Source organism: Carassius carassius, chromosome 38 (assembly GCF_963082965.1).
Source record: "Carassius carassius chromosome 38, fCarCar2.1, whole genome shotgun sequence".
Classification (NCBI taxonomy): domain Eukaryota; kingdom Metazoa; phylum Chordata; class Actinopteri; order Cypriniformes; family Cyprinidae; genus Carassius; species Carassius carassius.
This window is the reverse complement of record NC_081792.1, coordinates 21,354,466-21,379,481: the sequence shown is the minus strand read 5'-3', so window position 1 is coordinate 21,379,481 and position 25,016 is coordinate 21,354,466. Positions and strand designations below refer to the sequence as shown.

The 25,016-nt window shown below is 38.2% G+C and overlaps 1 protein-coding gene across 2 annotated transcripts in view; it reads left to right on the top strand.

Moving 5' to 3' along the window:
• Positions 1-25,016, top strand: part of LOC132119554 (immunoglobulin superfamily member 21-like) — a 239,984-nt gene that overhangs the window by 88,938 nt on the left and 126,030 nt on the right. For both annotated transcript variants that reach the window (XM_059529619.1, XM_059529618.1), the window contains exon 2: positions 8,084-8,196. In XM_059529619.1, coding sequence (XP_059385602.1) covers positions 8,084-8,196 — 113 coding nt within the window. The remainder of the gene's footprint in view (positions 1-8,083; positions 8,197-25,016) is intronic.

Sequence of the window (25,016 nt, the reverse complement as noted above, 5' to 3'; positions counted from 1 at the left end):
CATTAGTGTCACATGATTGCCTGGTAATACCAAACTCTGCTACTTCGCTTTGCTTCGTAGACAGAGTCTGGAAGGGCATGATTGACAAGGGTTTTCTTTTCTCGTGGGGGTGGCGCTTGTCTGAAGTTTAAAATCATTGGTTAACTGTAAGCCAATCACATAACGTTTGGTTATGACGTGTGTTATGTGCCGGCTCAGATGGCTCAGCCGCCTCGAACTTCTGTAGTAAACACAGGTTTGCTGCGAAAACAAAACCATCGACCGAAATACCGGAGTGAACATGGCAGTTCACAATCACAATTATCGCCTTGCCGGACTTTGGGCTTCCCAGTTTCTCACTAACTATCTGTAACAGTTGATAAATATAACTTTTCCCAAAACCTGTCGGGAGTAGGGCCACAACTTCACCTCCATTCAAAATGTGAAACAAACACTCTTCTTGTTCAGGCTTCAGTTGGCAAATGCCGGGAATATTCTCCACAACAGAGCGAATAGCATCCCATGTCTCCATGTCCGTTTTTGATTTCCCTAACCTAAACTACAATCATAAATTCGACACTTAGCATCTACGTCACGGCTCTCAGCCCCCCCTCTGTTCGTTGATTGGCCAGCTGTTTTGGAGCCGCAAGAAAACTGGGAGATAGTTTGATATCTCAGACTGAGTACAGAAGCGAACTGAAATTGAGCGGAAGTACGAAGTCTGACGTAGTCAGGCTAGTGACATAATCCTTCAGAAATCATTCTAGTATGCTGATTTATATATATATATATATATATATATATATATATATATATATATATATATATATATATATATATATATATATATATATAATGTTTGGCTCTGATCCTAATGAAATACACCTTAACCAGCTAATCAAGGTCCTATTAGGTATATTTGAAACTTCCAGGCAGGTGTGTTGCGGCAAGTTGTAGCTCTGCAGGACTCCGGCACTCCAGGACTGAGTTTGGTGACCCCTGACCTGACTTGTATCCGTCCCTTAACTTCATGTTGACAAGCTGAATCCTATCACCCATGGGAGCGTGGACTTGGATTGGCAGCAGAAGGTTATGTAATGTAAGTTTATGATGGTTAGGGCATGATGCTTACAGTTTGTTGACATCAAAAGAATTGAGCATTGGGGAGACCCAGGTGTGACAGGATACAGGATGTGTCATCTGTCAGAAGTTCGCAAGATTGAGCTGATTTCCCAGCATTCCAGAGCAGTTGTGAATGTATGCCCTCCTTGGTGATACGGAGCTGGTCTGAGAGGGATTTAGGAGGCATGTGCCAAGAATAGTTTGGTTTTAAATAATTTAGCTTTACCTTACAGAATTCCAATGTGGCCTTGGGCTAAATGCTGAATGTGTCCTTTATTCAGACGTAAACAATATGCTACCCTGAGTTTTTCAATGAACGCCATCGTGTTAGCGGCCCTTCCTATCAACCTCATTAGTTTTTTCAATAAATATGAATACAAATCATATCTGGGGGAATTCTTGACTCTTAGTCTCCGGCACAAAGATGACGGATGGCATTTCTGCTAGAAGGTGTTATGAGGTTGATTCAATTACAGTTGAGTCGTAAGCTGACGCGCATGATGTAACATGTAGCAGCGAAGTAGAAATGGAACTGCCTGTGTGGTTAACAGCTACGTCAAAAGTGAAGTGAACTTCTGGGCTGACGCCCTCATCATCGCTCCGTGTAATTGGGTAATCCAGCCATGGTCTTCCCTTAAGCTAGCTCTAGCCAGAGACTTTGTGGCTTAGCCAAGCCTGACCACTCGCCTGTGGGTGCAGTTATTGGAGAAAATCAGTTCTTCCAAACGTTTCCATTCCTGTTGTGGCAGTTTGCCCTGTCATTAAAGTATTTTGTTTCTCTGCTGTCATTTCTTATGAAAGTTTATAAAAACTAGACCTTTCCCAGTTGGACATCAGTTGGGGTGGAAAGTGTTTGAAATATACTGCTCAGACCCAAGTGCACAAGTCCATGTAATGAGCTATTTTAAAATCCCTGCTCATGGCTCTTTCCATATCAGTGTGTCACACAATATCACACCATCCTGCTCATAGTCATTTTTCGGCCCAAAATTAGCATGAGAAACACAAAGGCATATACAACCACTCACTAAGGAGGCGGCTACCTTAGCTGTGATCGGGAGGGAAACTGTGTCTCATCTGAATTACAAAAGCAGAATGATTAACAATGCAGAAAGAAAAGAAAGTATGTTACATCAGCATGCTTTGTATAATTCTGCTTCCAATTTACAACTTGTAATTTATTCTTTAGTCTATATTGTTTAAGCATTGACCCAATAAATGATTCTATTAATTAAAATGCTGTTTTATTTTTTTTATTTTTATTTTATTTTTTATATTTTTTGAGAGTGCTAAAAATATCGATAGACAATAGTCAGTGATAATGTCGCTTTCTAAAGCCTATACAATTTATTCTCTGTTCGAATAACTGTGGAAAGGAAACATTATATAGCCTAATTATCAGTTTCTAATGTTTTTTATTAAATTGTAATCACTTCACGTTAAATACAAATTCAGTCCCATTAAACATATTTTGACACCCATGTCTGATTGTAAAGTATATATGAAGAGTTCTATGTGCTATGTGAAATTTTCTTCTAAAATGTGCATTTTTTTGGCTCCTATGTTTAGGTTCAGTAATTGTATCTAATAGCAATGTATAGGTCCCTTTCTATGCAATTAAAGTGAAATAACTGAATATAAATATAGGAGCCTGATAAAAATGCTAATTTTAGAAGATAATTTCAGAAAGCACTTAAGAGACATTTGCATCTGAACTATTTATATATATATATATATATATATATATATATATATATATATATATATATATATATATATATATATATACAGGTGCTGGTCATATTAAATTTAAATTCAATTACATTTATGCATTTAGCAGACTCTTGTATCCAAAGCGACTTCCAATGCATTCAGGCTATAAATTTTCTCCTAATATGTCTTCCCTGGGATTCGTACCCCCAACCTTGCGCTGGCAAACACAATGCTCTACTTGTATATTATATTAAATTTATTACACACAGAGTGATATATTTCAAATGTTTATTTATTTAATTTTGATGATTATAACTGACAACTAAGGAAAATCCCAAATTCAGTATCTCGGAAAATTAGAATATAACTTAAGACCAATACAAAGAAAGGATTTTTAGAAATCTTGGCCAACTAAAAAGTATGCAAATGAAAAGTATGGGCATATACAGCACTCAATACTTAGTTGGGGCTCCTTTTGCCTGAATTACTGCATCAATGCGACGTGGCATGGAGTCGATCAGTCCGTGGCACTGCTCAGGTGTTATGAGAGCCCAGTTTGTTCTGATAGTGGTCTTCAGCTCTTGCATTGTTGGGTCTGGCATATCGCATCTTCCTCTTCACAATACCCCATAGATTTTCTATGGGGTTAAGGTCAGGCGAGTTTGCTGGCCAATTAAGAACAGGGATACCATGGTCCTTAAACCAGGTACTGGTAGCTTTGGCACTGTGTGCAGGTGCCAAGTCCTGTTGGAAAATGAAATCTGCATCTCCATAAAGTTGGTCAGCAGCAGGAAGCATGAAGTGCTCTAAAACTTCCTGGTATATGGCTGTGTTGACCTTGGACCTCAGAAAACACAGTGGACCAACACCAGCAGATGACATGGCACCCCAAACCATCACTGACTGTGGAAACTTTACACTGGACCTAAAGCAACGTGGATTATGTGCCTCTCCTCTCTTCCTCCAGACTCTGGGACCCTGATATCCAAAGGAAATGCAAAATTTACTTTCATCAGAGAACATTACTTTGGACCACTCAGCAGCAGTCCAGTCCTTTTTGAAGCAAGCGCTTCTGACGCTGTCTATTGTTCAATAGTGGATTGACACAAGGAATACGACAGCTGAAACCCATGTCTTGCATATGTCTGTGCGTAGTGGTTCTTGAAGCACTGACTCCAGCTGCAGTCCACTCTTTATGAATCTCCCCCACATTTTTGAATGGGTTTTGTTTCACAATCCTCTCCAGGGTGCGGTTATCCCTATTGCTTGTACACTTTTTTCTACCACATCTTTTCCTTCCCTTCGCCTCTCTATTAATGTGCTTGGACACAGAGCTCTGTGAACAGTCGGAATCTTTTGCAATGACCTTTTGTGTCTTGCCCTCCTTGTGCAAGGTGTCTATGGTCGTCTTTTGGACAACTGTCAAGTCAGCAGTCTTCCCCATGATTGTGTAGCCTACAGAACTAGACTGAGAGACCATTTAAAGGCTTTGCAGGTGTTTTGAGTTAATTAGCTGATTAGATTGTGGCACCAGGTGTCTTCAATATTGAACCTTTTCACAATATTCTAATTTTCTGAGATACTGAATTTGTGATTTTCCTTAGTTGTCAGTTATAAACATCAAAATTAAAATAAATAAACATTTGAGTCTGTGTGTAATGAATAAATATAATATACAAGTTTCAGTTTTGGAATGGAATTAGTGAAATAAACTATTTGATGATATTTTAATGAAATGACCAGCATCTGAACAGTATATACACTCACACACACATTAACACACTGTATATATTCACACGTACACGCAAAGTAAATATATTCCAGCTAGAATTAAGTGTTCCATCTGCTCTATTTTAAAGTGATGATTTTCTAGCTCTTTGAGTATCTTTTTTTTTATACTTCATGATTTGACATTTAGATAAAAATACCACATATGAACAAATGCTTGACTTGCGCCAATTTCTCCAGACTTTCAAAGCTCTTTATGGACGTATGGGTGCTAACTGGAAGGGATTTTATTTGAGAGCTTCAGCTCCTTTTAATGACCTGTAGCTCTCGAGGCTTATCCATTTAAATCTCCTCCGGCGTAAAGATCCCTAGAGCGTGATAATTAAATTAAGATGCTTTAACAAGCACATCAAGGTGCAGCTAGATCTCAGAGAGAATGCTTTGCATATTGCACTGGCAGACCACCTTACTGTAGGAATGTACCAGTTCAAATGTACTCACCCTCAGGCCACCCAAGATATAAATGAGTTTGTGGAAATTTAGCATTCAGTGTATCTAAGGAACCTCTGCATTGAATGGGCACTTTTCACTTCACAAGACATTAACTGATGGACTAGAGTTTTGTGGAGTCCATGTAAATTACTGTGAGGTTTTTTATCAGCTGTTTGTATTCTCATTCTGATGGCACCCGTTGACTACAGTAGATTAATTAGTGAGCAAGTGATGTAAAGTTACATTTCTCCAAATCTGTTCTGATGAAGTAACAAACTCATCTACATCTTGGATGAACTGAAGTTTTCAGCAAATAAAAATAAATAAAAATAAAAATGAGTGAACTATTTCTTTAACAGAAAAGTCCGTCTGCCTGTGTCCATATGGTGTATTTAACACATACATTGTGTGTTCAGTGATCCAGCTGTGCTCAATTTCTAGAAGGTAAAGTTTGGGAGAAAGTGATTTCTTGGGGTTCAGGCTCCATCACAGTATGGGAATTTTGAAACCAAGTGAGGTCCCAGATCTGCTGAAATTTGTTCTTATCCTTGCTCCCTTATTTCCCTTGAGGCTTAGAGTGAGCTTCTCTGTTTTCCACTGAGATAAATGTACGGAATTGCCAAGTCAATTCTGTCAGTCTGACACAGTGATAAGGCCTTGGCCGATGCGGTGAGCAATTGAGCTGTTTTGTCTGACAAGAGCTCATTGAGACCTCAAGATGGACAGATTATTGGAAAGCAGAATTGATCCAGCGAATCATTTTTATTTTATTTTATTTTCTTCCTAGAGTATTCTGAGGCATGATTCATGCTCTCATTTTTTTTGAGCACTTGACAACAATTGTTGTTCTAGGCACAATGCATAATTCATTGGGAGACTTAAAAAAGTAAATGGGTTTTAGAAGCACTGTTGTACTAAAAGCGCTGTGGGATCTTGAGGAAATTTTTGTGTATTGCTGTGCATGGTCCTGAAATTGTATTACTGCATTGTTGAAATGAAGAGTAGTATCTAATGTGACATCTCTATTAGGTTGAATGCAAATATGTTTCAAATGTAAAAGATATTTGATTGTAAAACACAGCGTCAAGGCTGTAATCACATGGACACATCAACTGTGAGATTGTCCACTGAATATTGGAATGAATACAGATTTGGGTATTATAGTGTTTCATTCTCCAGGTAACAATCACTCCCCTGTTTTTCATTTCTCATCAAAATTCTATAAACCTGCTGTAGTATACATTCTTCAGTTAAATGTTTTATCTCCTAAGGTAAATGAGGTGATTGGCAGGGAGCGCTGTTATTTATTTATTTATTTTTTCCTATAATGAGAGACTTAATTTTCCAGCATGTACTGGCATGCATGATTGGGTATCTCCTTATGAAGTGATGTTCCAGATGAACATGTAACATCTGCAGTTATCATTAGCTCCTTTAATTGGGATTGAAAAAATACTGGGGTTCAGTATAAATGCAAACAAATATAGTACAATAAATAATCAAATGAAGTTTTCTCACATTGATGTTCTGGATCTCCCTCCTCTTTCACTGTCTGTGGTACGAGACATATCGACTGGTTAGATGGATAGACTGTGCAGTCAGTAGGATCCAGGCCACCTGCTAGGCAGACAGAGAGAGTGCTCACTAGAGCAGGGCATTCTCATATTTATCCCTAAGAGGCGAGAGCTCTTCCACTTTTGGAATTGTTTCATGTCTGTACCTAAGCATTTTGATAAATGTGTTTTCAGTGTGTCGGAAATGTGATCAACTTAGTAATTATGCTCATTAACTCTCTAAACCAGGAGTATTTTGTTGATCAGGAATTATCTGAATATGTGAATTAGGTGCATGGATGGAGAAGAATTTGTTTTCCATTAAAGTATTTTGAAACAAGCTTTGTTAGTATAGAAAGTCAAGTACACAGCTATTTTTGCACATTAATAAGGTCAAATAATGCATGTATAAAAGACAACCATATGCCATGATGACATGTAGGTCCTCAAAAGCGTTTATATGAAGTTGCTGTCTAATTGTGTGCTATAGCTGTGGTTAGGAGTTAGCTGAAGCATCAGTTTATTTGTGGGGTGGAACTGCCATAACCAAGATGATTTGGAGACAAAATTAAGCAGATGGCAAAGTGTCCATGGCTTAAGTGTAATTAATGGAGCAAAAGAAGCTTGCCTTCATACATCTGTGGGTGCACACAATGTGCTATTGAAAAGATCAGAATTCAAGTATAAAATAAGAGCTTTGACACATTTATTTATTTATTTTATTACTTTGTAAAACTTTGTATTTTGCCTGTTTTAGGGAAATCAGAGTAATGGCATAGTTTGTATTGCTTCATATCTTTTTTTTACTAGAAGAATATTAGAAGAGAATAAGTAATATGAATTCCCATTTAATGTCTGATTACACAAAATTAACACAAAATAACCTAACTTTAGTTCTGTAGATTCAGACACTGCAATGGATGCAATTTATGTTAAACAATCATACTTTTTTGCAAAGTACTAAAATAGCTACCTGCAAAGTGGTTTTATATCTGATTTAACCTGTAAAAAAAATTTGTTTGTATAAATTAATGTATATAAGTTAATTCAGTGATGTTACATAATATGTTTTGACATTTTTTTTCAGTGATGTTTTCATCGTTTTCTATTTGTGCATATATGTTCATTATATACATGATCATAGAACTTGATATTTTGAGTGATTTTTGTTTTGTATACTTAAAAAAATAAAAAATAAAATAAAAAACCTGCTTTGGTTATTTTGAAGTAATAACCTTTGTTTTCTTAGCAACAACAAGAACAACAACAACAACAACAAAACATTTTGATCTGGCAGTTTAACTTTTGTCAATTAGATTCAATTAATTTCTGTAATAATTCTGAATAATATGATCAATTATATCATGAAGTGATCTGGTTTATGTTAAGCTTTTCAACCTGCTCTTCATGTCTCCATCACCATCTGGCCATTTGGCTCTTTTTTTAAATGTGTGAAGATGAACATGTTCCAGTGATGTCTTTCTTTGCCTCTGCAGGATATCTGACGGTAACGATAGAGCCATTGCTGCCAGTTGTTGTGGGAGATACAGTGACTCTAAAGTGCAACTTCAAAACAGATGGAAGATTGCGAGAGATTGTTTGGTACAGGGTAAGTTGCTGTTTTCTGCATATGAGCTAATATTTCATCATCCGTTTATTGTTCATAATCTCTGATTGGATCTATTATTGTTATTTAACATGTCAATGTTCAGCCTTTTAAACTGCCTGGTCTTGAGGCTGCTTTATTGTAGATGAGTTCCTTCCTTAAACAGCTCAATAGAATGTTTGCTTCTTATTGGTCATCAAAGGATGATTGGTGGCGATTTTCTCTACAGAATTATGGTTAAATTAGTTCCCTTTCAGTCGGTCACTCTCGACGCCACGTCGGTGACCGACGAATATGGGATATCGCTTCGATAGACCAATCTACTTTGAGTGTAAACTAAACGAGCCAATGCACATTGGCATGCAATTATTGCATCCAGCTGCCGCTGATCACTGCGTGAGTATAAGAAGGCAGCAGGTGCAATGCATTCCAGGTTTTCGCTTCGGAGCCGAGCGTTAGTATCGCTCTGCTCAACTGTGTCTGCTGTGAACTACGAGTTCATCACGCTCTCGGAAGCTTCGTATGTTGGCGAAACAGTGCTTCAGCGGCGGTCGTTCCTGTGTCGAGTGAATTGCACACTTCAGGCTACACATCTGTGGCTCGTTCACCGCTCGGCCTGTTACATATGAGACCGCTCCAGCACTGGCTTTATGGCCGAGTCCCGAGGTGGGCGTGGTAGCGCGGCACTCACCGGGTCCAAGTTACACCGGCCTGTCGCCAAACCCTCACTCTGTGGTCAGATCTTGCATTTCTCCGGGCAGGGGTGCCCCTGGAGCAGATCTCCAGGCAGGCTGTGGCTTACACGGATGCCTCCACCACCGACTGGGGGGCCACGTACAACGGGCATGCAGTCTCAGGGGTTTGGACGGGCCCACAGCTGCAGTGGCACATCAATTGCCTAGAGTTGTTAGTAGCGCACCTTGCCTTGAACCATCTCAAAGGTCTCTTACGAGGCCAGCATGTCCTTGTCCGAATGGACAACACTGCGACCGTTGCGTACATCAACCGATAAGGTGGTCTGCGTTCTCGTCGCATGTCGCAACTCGCCGCCACCTCCTCCTTTGGAGTCAAAAGGTTCTGAGGTCACTTCGTGCCGTTCACATTCAAGGCCTGCTCAATCGTACAGCCGATGAGCTGTTTCGAGCAATGCTCCCGGGAGAATGGCGACTCCATCCCCTGACGGTCTAGCTGATTTGGAGACGGTCAGGTAGACCTGTTTGCTGATCCAGAGACCTCTCACTGCCAGTTGTTCTACTCCCTGACCGAGGGAACTCTCGGCACGGACGCACTGGCACACAGCTGGCCGCGGGATCTACGCAAGTATGCGTTTCCCCCAGTGAGCCTTCACACTGGGCAAAGTCCGGGAGGACAAGGAGCAAGTTTTGCTAGTAGCGCCATATTGGCCTACTCGGACCTAGTTCCCCGAACTAGTGCTCCTCTCGACAGCCCCTCCTTGGCCGGTTCCTCTGAGGAGGGATTTACTGACTCAGAGATGGGGCACCATTTGGCACCCGCGTCCAGACCTTTGGAAAGTCCATGTCTGGTCCCTGGACGGGACGCGGAGGTTCTAGGTGACCTACCCCAAGAGGTAGTGAACACCATCACTTCGGCAAGAGCACCGTCTACGAGACACGCTTACGCCTTGAAGTGGAACCTGTTCGTTGAGTGGTGTTCTTCTCGCCGAGAAGACCCCCGAAGATGCCCGATTGCGGTCGTGCTATCCTTTGTGCAGCAAGGGCTGGAGTGAAGGCTGCAGAGGTGTGGACTCGAGTCATGTGACTTGGACTCGAGTCAGACTTGAGTCATGAATTTGATGACTTAAGACTCGACTTGACAAAATGTACAAAGACTTGCAACTCGACTTGGACTTTAACATCAATGACTCGTGACTTCACTTGGCCTTTTGACTCGAGAAGACTTGCTACTTCCCATGAAAACCTGGGGGGGAAATGTTCACACGACCGCGCCGCTCTCAGTGTATCTGCATCTGTGAAAAAAATGAGCACCACCTGTATGCATGCAGAGAGCATGCACGCTCAGTGTTGGGACTAACGGCGTTTAAGTATAACGACGTTACTAACGGAGTTTAATTTTCAGTAACAGAGTAATCTAATTAATTACTTTTCCCATCGTTGCAACGCCGTAATCTCTACTGAGAATGTAAAGTGTCGCGTTACTACAATTTGGTTGAATAAAGCTTGAGGTGTCATGCTTTGGCTAGTGGCTACACATCAGCTGCCTGACACCGTTGCAAATCCGATGATGATTGGCTGGGTGGGCGGGGCCCTGCTCACGCTGTCTCACTGCACCCTCTGACAACCACTAAACATAAGAGCATCAGCGATAATCGCGTTCTCGAACTGGAAGTACCGGAAATTAAAGGCAAGAATGTTTCTGTAACATGCACAGTATGCCCAGGAAAAAAGACTTTATTCGCGCGTTAAATTAACTTCACAACAGACGCGAATTCGCGTCATGGGGGCTTCTGCCAGTTGAGTTCACGCAGCATTTTCAACCACCATTTTAATTCAGATAATTTTCTAAATATTACTGTTATCGTGTCATGAAATGTAGTTTTAAAAGTATTTAATGCGAGAATGTAGTTGTTTTAAACTCAAATATCTGATTTTTTGAGGTTGTCGTCTTTGCGTCTTTGCATTGACTTAACATTGAAATCACTCAGGCCAGACGCTCTATTCGCGTCTGGTGTGAACGCACCATAAGAGTTGGATAGTGTTCTGTTTATTTTTGCAGTAACTTTAGGCCTAATATACAGTTACAGAGATTTGCACTAATGGCCAGGTTTCCCTTTGTTTCTTTTTACCCAAGTTTAAATTTGTTTGTCTTAATTTTATACTTGAATTTTATTTTCAATATTTATTTTTTATATGTTTTTATTTCTATGCATATCATATGGCAGGCTGCAATCTATTGAGTTCAAATAAATGCAACATTTTCTAAAATACTTAGTGTTTTTATTCTTCAATCAGTTAATATAAACATCTTATATATTGAAGATGTTATAGGACGTAATACTGACACCTGATGAAGGCATATAGCCGCAACGCGTAGATGTACCTCTCACCAAAAGAGTTTTAGCGTTTAAAGCCAGTGATGCAATAAAGGCTTTTTAACTTTTCACTATACAATTCGAGTGCCTTGGAGTTCTAGTTCTTGATACCAAATATAGTTTCATTTGGCTATAAAAATTACGAGGTAGTTGACAAAAAACGAGTTGCAATTTGCAAAACATGCGGGTCGAAGATTACAGACGGAGCTGCCACAACGTCCAACTTTGTTCAACACCTGAAGTTGCACAAAGAAAGGTAAGTTTTGAACGAATGCTAAGCCCCTTATCGGATGTACCATACTGTATCAACGAGACAGTAAACGCACGTCTCCCTTGCTGGTTCATACTAACAAAAAAAAGGGATTTTTCATGATGAATCCGTGAGAACCATGGAAGGGTGGGTTCCATATTGAGACCTAAGCAGTACTCGTATGTGTATAGTCCACGGTATAGCCTTAGAGCCCGTGTTTCCCTGGCAGACTTCTGCCTTCCCAAGAGGGTTTTTAATCACCTCAAATTTCTCCGTATACTCCTAAACGGATGCTATATGTGTATTTGCCTCCGAGACCTCCTTCCGGAAGGATGGGGCTTCTGCAGCATCCCGGTTCCAAGCGGACCGGGTACGTTTTCCCAGTGTTATCCAATCTCACCCAGTGAGGTAGTGCTTTGACAACGGTGAGTGGAGCTACTTGTTCTGAGCCCCGGCCTACAACTAATAGGGGCGCAGGCGGCTCACACAGGGCACTGGAAGGGGCAGCACCCATGGCGCTTTGATAGGGATCCCATATTCGTCGGTCACGACTGAAAGGGAATGTCTCGGTTACGTATGGTAACCCACGTCCCGTCGCCATGGTTGCTGTACCGCCGCTGAGCTGCTGGGTCCCCGGATCGGCTCCTCAGCGAAAAACTGGAATGCATTGCACCTGCTGCCTTCTTAGACTCACGCAGTGATCAGCGGCAGCTGGATGCAATAATTGCATGCCAATGTGTATTGGCTCGTTTAGTTTACACTCGAAGTAGATTGGTCTATCGAAGCGATATCCCATATTCGTCGGTCACCGATGTGGGGTCGTAACCATACGTAACCTAGACGTTTTTTAACCTGGTATTGTTGTAAAACATGATTATTTAAAAAGTTTAAATAATGTGGATTGATGGATTATACCAATGATTAACAACTTAATACCTCCAAGTCTTTCTTAATGGTTTGTAAATTATCATTAAAAATCCGTTTTCTCTAAGGAACAAATAAATAGGATTTTTATGGAACCCAATTGCTAATTGCAACCAACTGCATTGATTCAACCAATGACTTATGTTAGGAGTAACTATCTGTTTCTTTGTTTGTTTTTTTATCAATGGAATATTTTTTTTTATATAATGTTATTATAATTATGTTTGTTGACTATAGTGGCACAGAAACACTTCACCTTTAATATTCAGCTGGTCATGATGGATCCCAGCTGGATGCTTCATATTTTACTACCCACTATTAGTGGACTGCCAAGCAATGAACATATGGATTAGTTAAGCATTTGCAACAGACATTTCTGAATAAAATTATACGTTTAGCTGCATAAATTGCATATGCAATATATATGATCAGACTGCCTGAATGTAAAAACTGTATAATAAAGTAAAAACAATATGGACAAATCTTTCTCTGTACAGACAGATGGTTGAGGCCATATCTGTTTAAGAGCAAAACACTGTCTTTGATTCAACTTTCTTTTCACAAATGCAACACATCTATGTCTCCAGACTTGTCTTTGCAAATGCTGACCTTTCCAGACAGAACAAAAAGAGATTAATAGCACTTTACATATTAGTTATAGTCTCATACATCATACTGAACGGTTAGACAGTCCCACTGCATCAGTTCAGGTTCCAGGAAGCTTGTTTATTTGTACAAGGTCTCTTCCCTGCATGATTGGTCATTTATTGCACAGATGAAAGTTAACTTCTGTGTTTTGGTGACAGAAAAAAAAAAGTTTGTTAATGATTGAGAATATATTCAAGAAAATATTCAAAGTCTCATCTCACATCCTCTTAGAGTTCTGTGCCTGTGGAAATCGCAAAAAGCACAGGTCTTTTTTGCAGTAGAACACATGTGAGTGATAATGAAAGGATGCAGAGCACACACTTCTGATTGGCTTAGCAGCTGAAAAGAAATGTCTATTTGCACATTGACAACCACAATTTAAGGGAAGCGCCTCTGCGGGCAGAGCAGTCAAAATCACAGACTGGCGTCTGATCAAAACCGCAAGGTGGTAATATGAACCAACCCGCTGTCTCCTTTAACTGCTGATCACCACACAGCCTAATACATTATAAATCAATTATCTGCACTTGGCTGCCAAAGTTTCTTTAATCTCAGGCTTTTATTTGACTAAACTGTCGACTTCTCAGTTTTCGCTTATGTTCGAAATGTAACTCAGCTTGATATCCACCTTTGGGATTTACAATATCTAATCAACAGCTCTGGCAAGTGACACAGAGGCTGTTTGAATAAAAGATCGCAGCTGTGGGTTGTTCATTACGGGGATAGTGTTATCTTGACAGGTCCTGCTTGAAGGTTTTGTAATGCACACCATAGTCCGATTTCTCCTTTAAGATTCTCTGTCAAGCAAAGGGGCTTCCTCTGCTGCTCAGATAAAGGATATTGCTATGGAGAGGCTCTTTAACTAGTGCTGCCAGAAAACACACTTGCCAAATTGAGGCTTGTTGCCTGATTGGAGGATTCGTTTTCATCTTAATAGCTGCCTCTGCTTCAGGTCCATGTTTTGAGTGGAGTGTGCATTTCAATATCCACTGGCATTTTACATGGATAAAATGTGATGAATGAAAGCTAGTTCACACTGCTCCGACAAAACATCATAATTATTGGAAATATGGTGTTTTTTGTGGAAATGCAAAAAAATAAAATAATAATAATAATAATAATAAATTATATATATATATATATTTAACAGACTGTTGTAGAATGTTTAGAATGTTGGTGTTTGTTCCAGTACTGTGACCAGACTTAAAATATAGGCTACTTATTTTTACACAGGTCTGTTGAATACTCATTCCGATTGGCTGGTTTCTGTACAGTGATCAGGTAATTTTGAACAAATGCCAGTGTTGTTATTTTTAACTAAAACTAAAATGACTAAAATAATTTTCATTAATTTAAATAAATCTGAAATAAAATATTAGATGAAAAAAAAACTTGAAAAGCGTAAAAAAAAAGAAAGAAAAAAAAAGTAAATATCATAATTGTATGGACCATAAATAATACTAAAATAGCACTGGTAATTACCACTCATTCTGGTAATTTATACATTTTTGTAGCCAAACAGTTTAAATACTGACATCCATAGTATGGAAAAATGCTATTTAATTCAGTGATTACTGTCAACTGTTTGGTTACCAACGTTCCTCAGAATATTTTCTCTAGTTTTCAACAGCTGAAACAAATTCATACAGGTTTGGAACAACTTTAGAGTGAGTAAATAATGACAAAAACTCATTTTTGGGTTAACTATTGCTTTAAAATAGAGAAGGACAAGTAAGCAGAATTGCAGATTAATAATAATAAATAGGCTAAAAGTGTAATATTGATATAGAGTTTGTCACTATGCGATATACTTCTATATTTTAATGGAGTATTTTTCTTTGAGATAGCTTTAAGCTAATTTGCGAGTAAGATGATGTAATAAATCAGTATTTCATATCCATGTATTTATTTATTTGCAAAAGTACCCTTGTAATATAGAGGAAAACGATCTGTGATTATATATTCAAACTTGTTAACAAATTAAAAATGTGGACAAATTAAGAGCAGTTCTCTTTTAAGTTGTACTATAATATTACAGTGTGTTAATGGTTTCAAGTGCTGTGTGATGTCAGCATTTTTTTCTCATTTAATAGATTCCCTCAGGTTTATAATGTTCTTGTGCACAGACTTAGAAAGTCAAGAAGGTTTTGGGAGCCTGCCTACCACACTCACTGTATCTTTAGAAGTTAAAGTATTAATGCAAACGGTAATACGACTGCATAAAAGCATCCAGAGTAAGTGCAATATTGCAAAAGGCTTTAATTAACACATGTATGGCCCTGTTTCCCAGTAAGACCATTGGAATGTGCTTTCATAAAACTAGAGGCAAACCTCTGATGCCTTGATGATGCAACATGGGTGATGCTAAAAATAGACACAGAAATTGCTTTGAAGCTATTTTATATTATGTCTATGGAGCTGGGCGAGAGCTCGAAATCCTGGGAAGGCCCATGGAGAATTTTCCTCTATGAAATGCCTGGCAGTTCATTTCCCATTGTGCTTGTTCTGATTATGTCATTCTAATGAAGAGATACCCTCGGCCCTATCCCAATGGGCAGCTCCACGGTGACAGCTTCTAACGCTGAGTTTCCGCATGACTGCCTGTTGAGTGCCACACTGAATCTCACCTGATTAACCCTCTCTTGCTCATGACTCTGTACAAAGTGCAGGTTTACACATGTTGGGCAGCGCTTTACTCCCGATAGAGGCTGTTTAACACTGATTTGCCCTCAGGACGCATGTAGATTAATACATTGTGCCTTTATTTTACACTGAAAGGTTTGCTGCAATGTGATTTGCAGATTAAAGAGACCACGGGTGAGCGATAGCTTTTTTTTTAGTTTTAGTTGGTCTACAAGATAAAACAACTTCTCAATATACTCTACTGGTTAAAAGGTTTTGTATTAGTTGTTTTATTTTTTTACGTTTTACAAATCAGTCTCTTGTTCTCACCTAGACTGCAATTTATTAAATCTAAATTTATTGTATATTGTGTATTTTATGTTGTAGTAATTTATCTGTGTTTACTTCTGAATAATGTAGTTTCAAAAACATGAAAAGCCTTTTTTCAAACTTTTGACCTGTAGTGTAGTTTAAATAAGTAACAGGCTTCAACGGCATAGCGGTTGAAAAGTGCCTGATATTGCCGAGTCACCAACATAATGTGTTTTCAAGGTGAGCCTTCATGGAAAAGCTATGGATATCCTCAAGCAAGATCTCAGAACGCTCATCTTTGTTTTCCAAAATGTGGTCAACCTTTAACTCTCATGTGCACATCCTCAGAGTTCTGGCTCCCACTCAGCTCTAATATTCCGGACACTTTGGTTGTTTCCCAGCTTAGTTTGTAGCCCACGTCTCCGCAAATCCCATTACCACTATTGACACTGAAGCACACCATTACAGTATGCAAATTACTTTGCTCTTAGCAAGATAATGCAGCTTTAAGGAGTGGAAGAGTGTGCACATTAACATGCCTGTCTTTCAGACCACCATAATGGAATGTTACCTCAACTGCTCTTGTTTTTTTGTTAGCGCTATATGTACTGTCAACCGCAGAAGACCTCTTGACCAAGAGGTGATCTCAGACTGAATAACAAAACAGTGTCTTAGCATTAAACTTGTGAGGCACCACATTCTGGTTTGAGGATTCCTGGACTTGGTTGCTATAGTAACAGAAGTGTTGGATGGAGTCTATGCGTTCTCACTTTGTGTACTTGGTGTACTCCTGTGGGGCTCCCACGTGCCACTCTTTCTGCTATTTTAGAAGCCCTTGTGTAATTGTGTCATGCAAATTTGCTCCTTGGCAGGAAAAAAAGCTCTTTAGTCTTTGCCGAGAGTTGCACAGCGGAGCTAAAAATATTGTTTTCTGGATATTTTTACTCTCCCTAGACTCTAAAGAGTCTAGATTGCTTTCTGAAGGCGGTGCTTTATGCTGTGTAGGCTTTCTGAGGTGAAGGTTGTAAAAACAATGTGATTATTAGGGTTTTCTTTTTCATCAAAGCCTCAGATTAAGGCGCTGAGGTGAGATGACCTATGAAATGACAGGAAAAGTGGTTGTCCTCATTTAACAAGGGTTTAATAGTCTGGATGTTGCACAAGTTGCAAATATTGCCAAGTAACTTATAATGATAATCAAACAATTATTTGATGTCCTCTGATATTTATGCTGAATGTAACTCTAAAATTTTAAATCAATATTCAGATGTAAAATAAAGAGCAAAGATGCTTGCTTCTTTATATCTAGCATTAATCCACATAAGAAAACTCTCCAGTGCAAATGATGCTCTAAATGTAATGTTTCTGTCTAATGAGCCCCTAAAATACAGATGATTTGGCTAAGAAAATTACTGCCACTGAGATTGTGTTATCTCTGAGAAAAAAAAACCTAAATGCCCAATTAGTATTTTAAAGGCCTCTACCTTCGTTCATTTGATGTACTGTGCTTTTTGTCAAATAGATGGTGTGAAAACAAATAAATGAATTACAAAATCAAACAAACCAGAGTTTGCTACAATATTTAGAGTTGGATTTCAAGCTAAGATTGTTTAATATTAAATGGCATTGGTTTAAATGCAAAATGCAGATCATCCTATGAATGCCAGATTAGTTTTTCTAAAGCAAATTGCATCTGATGGTTTGTGTGCAAAAGTGGAGCAACATGAAAAGTGCAGCATGCATTTATTGACAGACACTGCATTTTATTATTCATTATTCAGAGTATGCTAGAATACCGTGTACACATTCAACAAAGCTATCATTTGTTAAATAGTTGTAGTGTTGGACTCGTTTTGATAATTCATTTATTTATTTAAATGTTACTTATTTTGACTTTATTTTTTGTTGTTTGTTTGTTTGTTTGGGGAGAGGGTATTTGCGTATTTTGCTGGTTATTTATTTAGCAGGCTGTTAAGTTAAAAATAGTAAAACTTTTAAAACACATCTCAAAACATAACATTTATTGAGTGTAAGCAGTATAAGGCCCAATCCCAATTCTATTTTATACCCCTTCCCCTTCCCCTTCCCCTTCCCCTGCCCCTCCGCCTACCCCTTCCCCTTCTCCCTTGAAACAGAGTGTCAAGGGTAAGGGACAGGGGAGACAATATTCCCCTAAGGATTGGGACACCACTACCATGACGTCACACGCCATCATTCTACGTCTAGCTCTTACAATACACACATATACTGGTGTGCTGGTGTGCTTTAGAGCCTTTAATTACTGTTCTGTATTAATGCGCTGCTTACTGACACACACACATATCGGAAATCGCGCAGCTCACACATCCAGGAGAAAATAAACTTGTCAACGCTGCCCCACGACTTTTATTAAATACAGTATAAATACTGAATCGCTACATTATATTTTCCAGCGACGAGAGGATACAATCACTGTTTTTAAGTAAACTCACTCTAAAAAGATAAACGCACAGACGCGAATACACGCAACTTCCATTTCTCTTTCTCTCTCTCTCTCTCTCTCTCTCTCTGGGGGGATTAGTCTACGGCAGTTATCGCCCTGATCAGACATATGCTGTGGCACTATCATGCAGTCTATGACGTTAGCAAATATTAGCGATTTTTTGCAAACATTTCTTTGAGTAACACGACCATTAATATGAACTCACAATTGAATGTAACATAGAATAAATGATTACTTTTCGTTAAAATCTTTATGTATGCCAAAAATCTTACATTTATGTATCATTTATGTGGAGATGTTTTCAGACTTTGTCACACTGCTGTTTAGGGAGACAGTACCTGTGTCCAGAGGCGTCATGCCCATTCAAAGTTCTGAGCCAATTGGATTTTAAATGCTGCTTCCAAACGACAACAAAAAAAATTTCCGAATATTATTTTTTTATATATTTGATACAATCACAGCGGTGAGATTAGATCGTTCAGTGCACAGCATCAGCTGCTAAATTCAAATCTGCATTCGCTGGCTGGCGCTGAGCCAGAGACGGACGCGTTCGTACAACGCTTCATGATAACCAATCAGAAACTATTCTGTTGCGCTTATGGATGCAATGGCCAATCAGAGACGTCCAGAAGAGTCATCACTGAAATGCATTGTTTTGTTTACTTGCTTGCTGACTGAATTATTTAGCGAATTCTCTCATCAGAAACAACAAAAAGTGCAGATGTGCATACGAATGTGAGTAAGATATTCGTTTTATAATGTAAAGTGCTTCAGTGATTTTAATGGGAGTTTTTGAGAGTGCCTGGACTCTGGCTAGACTAAATGAAAATGTTTTTTGATAATGTAAATGTTCTTTACTCTCTGTAAAATGAAAGTGTTAAAATAAGTAACTTACAATATTGTTATTAAAATTTACATTAAATGCTAATTCAGTCGTATTAAAAATATTTTATGGCATGATATGGCACTTAAGTAAAAAGTCGGGTTTTTATGTGTAGTTAATAGATTACACTACATTTCCATATATTGATCAAATAACAATCTATAAAGGTGCAAAACGCGTTTACCTACACATATTTGAGAAACAAGATATTTCCTGATATATTCAGCATGTTTGGAATTGTTTTGAATAAAAAGGAAAAATAAAAAAATAAAAAAAGCATAAGCCTATATCAGTTATACAGTGCTTTCGTAGAATGACTTATACCCCCCCCCCCCCCCCCAAATATGCCCCCTCAAAAATCATGAATGCATGACGCCCCTGTCTGTGTCTTTGTTCAGGAGAATCAAATGTGCCTCCATTGTAAAGCTGCCATCTAGATATTTTCCCAAACCCTGTGAAATAATTAATATTCTTATTTTTTGAAGCACCCAGAGCAAACTGGCTGGACTTAATGTACGTCCGAAAGGTTCAGCTATGTGGCCTTTGCCATTTGAAAGAGCCAACAGATTGGAGAGGGCTGATTGTAGAGAAGTGTGCCCTGAGTTGATTTTAGAAAGGGGTTTACATGGCCACCACACCGCGCTCTGAAACACATTTTTTCCAACAGAGTTCAGCAGGAAACAGCATGTCGAATAAGTAGGAAAAAATACAGCTTGAGGGTAGATTTCCATTTAGCCAAAGGAACAAGGCCACATTAAGAGGAGGACATATAGCGATTTAAAGGGATAGTTTCCCAAAAATGTAACAATTTGATTTAAATTTATGCACCCTCATGCCAACCAAGATGTGGGTGAGTTTGTTTCTTTATAAGAACAGATTTAGAAAAAAATTCTTTACATCACTTGCTCACCCGTGAATAATCTAAAGTGAATGGGTGCTGTCAGAATGAGAGCTCAAACAACTGATGAAAACATTTGAGTAATCCACACAAATCCATTCCAAATAGCATTTTGACCAGAATGTGGATTATTTGTGGATTATTGCAATGTTTTTATCAGCTGTTTGGACTCTTATTCTGATGGCACCCATTCACTGGAGAGGATCGCACGTCCTGATTTTGCTGAGTTAGATGTGTTCCTAGGTCAACATATTTTGTTGACCCTGGAACAACATTTTACTCCAAAAATATATTCTTGACCATATCCCTACACCTAAACCTAACCTTAACCATGAGTAATCCCTAAAATCAGAGGAAATGATAGATGAATGACACTGATGTACAAGCACCAAACAGTGATTTTAAGCATAAACTTCACAAAATCTATACACTGGTTCTTCATATCTGATTGGTTAATCACAAAGTTGTTCCAGGGACAACAAAGATGTTGTCCCAGGAACATGTCTCACTTGGTAAAATCAGGTTCTGCGCAGAGGATCAATTGGTGAGCAAGTGATGTAATGCTATGCTAAATTCCCCAAATCTGATCCCATGAAGAAACAAACTCATATACATTTTGGATGGCCTGAGGGCAAATTCAAAAACAATCTGTCAGCCCACAAAAAAAAAAAAAAGGTTTAACATCACTTTAGCAACTTTTTGGTCATGTGGGGATAACCCATTCTTTTCACAGCTGAAGCAAATTGTGGTAACTCTAAGTGATTTTGACAGCTGTGCATCAATACTGGAACATGGTCATTACTGTTTAAATGAAGCGTCTCTCCCTTGCCCTTTCTGACTCTCCATTCTCCAGTGGCCTGAAGTCTTGAGATAGATCAATGGCTACTGCTTCTCGTCCTGCGCTAATCTTTACGGTACAGACCACGGCTATTTGGGTCAGCTGTGTGGCAGAGGAAAAACAATTAAAGAAACCCCTCTCTCCTCCTCTGGGTATTACTCTTTGTACGGAAAGATGGGTTTTGTAATAGATTTTTGTTGGTGTAAAATGAGCTGACCTCTGAGTCCTCCTAGCTCAAAAGCATCTGGAGAGGCGAGGGCAGCGCTGTCCCAGTGGGCTCGGAGCAATATTAATTCTACCCATCGCTCACTGTGATGATGTTAGTCATGCTTCCAATCATGAAAAAAACACATTTATGCCATCACTAAAAAAGCTTTCAATAATATTTTAAAAGCATGATTGGATGCAAACAATTATGGCATGCTGAGCAGGACGCTGAACCCCAACAAATGTCTTTGTCTGTGCATGTTTTGGCTTTTATATGTCCACAGCAAAGTGTTTGGATGTGTCTGGTTGCATATCAAACTTATTATTTTATTTTATTTTTTATATATTTTTTTTGTATCTGTGTCTGCTTCCAGTCTTCTTGTACTTGAAAGTATCTGTGGTTTTGTTTCTTTTTGTCTCTCTTTTTCCCTTTTTGTTTTTTCCAGTTTGCTCTAGCAGGAACTGCTTGTTTTGACTAGATGCATTTTTTTGTGATGCAATTTGTTTATATATTTTATGCATTTAAATATATGTAGCTGTTCCTTAAAATGTATGAAGATGTATATTTAATCAATAAAATGCATAAACATTTATAAAATACATAAAAAAGCATACAATGCTTGTATTTTTTCTATTTGTTAATTTTGTTTCAATATTTCATATTTTGCATTTTGTTTACACTTTTTATATATTTTGCTAAGTGCATTTTAATACATAAAACATAAACTGAAAATGAATTAAAGTTGCACAAAATGTATTGTTCATTATATATATAAGTATAAATCTAACTGCATTTCAAAATTTATAACAATAAATTAATTGTGTAAAATATATGTTTAGCTATTTTATGTTAGACATTGTTATTTATTTATTTGCCTTTCGTAAAACACCTTGAGCACTGGGATGGCACTATATAAAGTCAATTTATTGTTATTATTAGTGGTAGACATGGCTAGATGGCTGATCATATGATAGGATCCCATGATGGAGCGACCCACTGTATGTAGACAACTTTTTCCAGGCTGCAGATTTGACTGATCTTATTTTAATCATATTTGTTGAAAGTGCTATTAATCTTTGTGTAAACCCATTTTTAAAGAGGGGAATATGACTGAGTGCCCCTTTAAGTGATTAAGCAGCAGATTTTGTAAAGATGGGCCACTCTCAGCCTCACACTCCACTTAAAAAGCTGTACAGAAATGCGATAAAAACCCTTCTCCACGCCTAACTGTTTTATCTTTCCACAACGAGGGGCAAGTGACACATCTTACCCCTCCCCTTCCTCCCCAACCACTCAAAGCTTCTATCTTTGTTATAATTCCTCCTTCCAAGGGATGTTTATTTCACTTCTAATCTGTACCCAACCTTGCCTTGCCCTTCTCCAATCTGTTCTTGGAGAACAATCTTGTGACCATTCGTGGTTTTGTCACATTGTGTTATCATTCAATTTAGCCTTTCTGACAGATGAGTTTATGCACCATGCTATCCTTGATATAGGATAGTGTGCCAGTTTATGTTGATGTGAGAGCAGATTTTATTATGGTCTTGATTACAGTGTTGTTTTGGAATGGTCAGTGAAAGGACGTGTGATGTAAAAACGGAAGAATTACTGGGATCGCAGTCCTGTTGTGCTTTTAAATCTACAGATTTGACTGTTTGCCAGTGTGTTGGTTAAGCACATCCAAGAAAGAGTTGTGATTTACATGATGGATACGGCAAGAATGTTGCAGAAAAAAAGCATTGTGCAGGGGTTGCACTCCAGGTGCTGTTCCCATCTGGAGCATTTATATTTTTTATCTCCCTCATCTTTGATGTTCACTCACATCTCCATCTTATGATTCAGCTGATGTATAAAGGATAGTTATGGATAATCCCTCAAGCTTAGAGAACATACGCTAGACCGTTTCAAAGAAAACAGGCATAAATTTGATCTTTTATTTATTTGTTATTTTCCATTGGACACCTAACTCAAAAGCCTTTCCTCTAGAGCCAAGCTTTAAGCTGGCAGTCCATAAATCCTTAGGGGATCCATAAAGGTTCAGCGGGAGGTCTGTGGATTAATATGCCCCAGCATTAAAAAAAATTAAAGATTTTTAAAATGTTTCTGTTAGAAGTCTCTTAAGCTTTTCAAGACTGCGCTTATTTTATCAAAAATTATGTTAAAATTTTAATATTGTGAAATATTATTACAAATTAAAATAACTTTTCCAGTTTAATATATATCAGGTGAAGGCTGAAATTTGAGCTGCCATTACTCCAGTCTTCAGTGTCACATGACCCTTCAGAAATCATTCTTATTTTGTGCTCAATAAACATTTCCTATTATTACCAAAGTTCAATGTTATTATTTATTATTATTACCAAAGCAGTTGTAATGTAATATAATTATTTCTTTATTTTGAATACCATGATTTTCAAGATTCTTTGATGAATAGAAATATCAAAATAATTTTAGGTTAGATTGATGCATCCATGCTGAATATTAAATTCTTTAAAATAAAGCATGTAATTAACTGAGAATCTAGGTGAACATGTTAACTATGTAATAATGTTTTAACATTTATAGAATATAGAATTCTGAAAAGCATTTCAAGCATTTTTATATTAGGGGTCCCTGGTTTAGCATAAAGTGTGTGTGGGAACCCCTGCTTTAGAAAAATGGTATTGTGATGTAGGGTAAAAGAAACAGTCTCTAATATTTTATGCCCAAGAAAAGAAAACATACATACTGTAAACAGTCCACTCCAAGTGATATGACAAATTTTACACTTTTGTGACATGAGGTACAAATAAATGTCAATTTTCAGTTCCATGCTTCATTATCTTGTACATCATAATATCTCTATCTGCTTATTTGTTTGATCATGTGACTGTATATTTGCATTTGTGTTCATCTTTATGTAAAGCGTCCTTGGGTTTTTGAAAGGTGCTATATAAATAAAACATATTATTATAATAATTATTATTATTATTTAAAAACGTCCTCAGGGTGAAAAATCCAGAACCTGTCTGTAGTGAGACAAATGGGAGAAGCTTAGTATCTTTCTCCCTTTTGTTGACCAGAACAAACCCAATGTTTAATCCGAGGGTGAATTGATCCGTCATTAGATTTTAAGCAGCACCACTTTGCAGGTGTGATTTCAAAGAACAAAGCTACACCGGTTAAGGCTAGCATTTTAACAACAACAGAGATGCTTTCACAGTAAATTCAAGCCAAAAAGTGGCGGCCAGAAAGAAGTGTAACACGGAAAGCAAACCCGGTGAGAGCAACAAAGAGATATGAGATTTGGAGCAGTTTCACTGAGTATGCTGCTGTGGTGGCTATGACAGTTATGAGATTGTATCTAAAGCAATAATTCAACAAGTGCTAATAACACACAGGTATGCTATTTCTCATAAGTCACCGCTCACATAGTACCAGTGGCACAGTGCTGCGCAACACCCTGACAAAATTGCATCATTTCAAGTACTAATGCTGATGGCAATTCTCATCGTTCTCACCTTTGTTGTGAAATGGGAGGTGCTGGTGACAGAGTAGGGCATTCATGATGAGGCTTTCAATTCTTAAAGTTTGAGAGCTACATTCCTGATCTAAGAGAGCAGCTTAGCATTGCTATATCTAATAAAGATCCCTGTCTGATTTAAGCTCTGTTCCAAGACCTAGTGAGCCGTCTATGTAGGCAGCATTA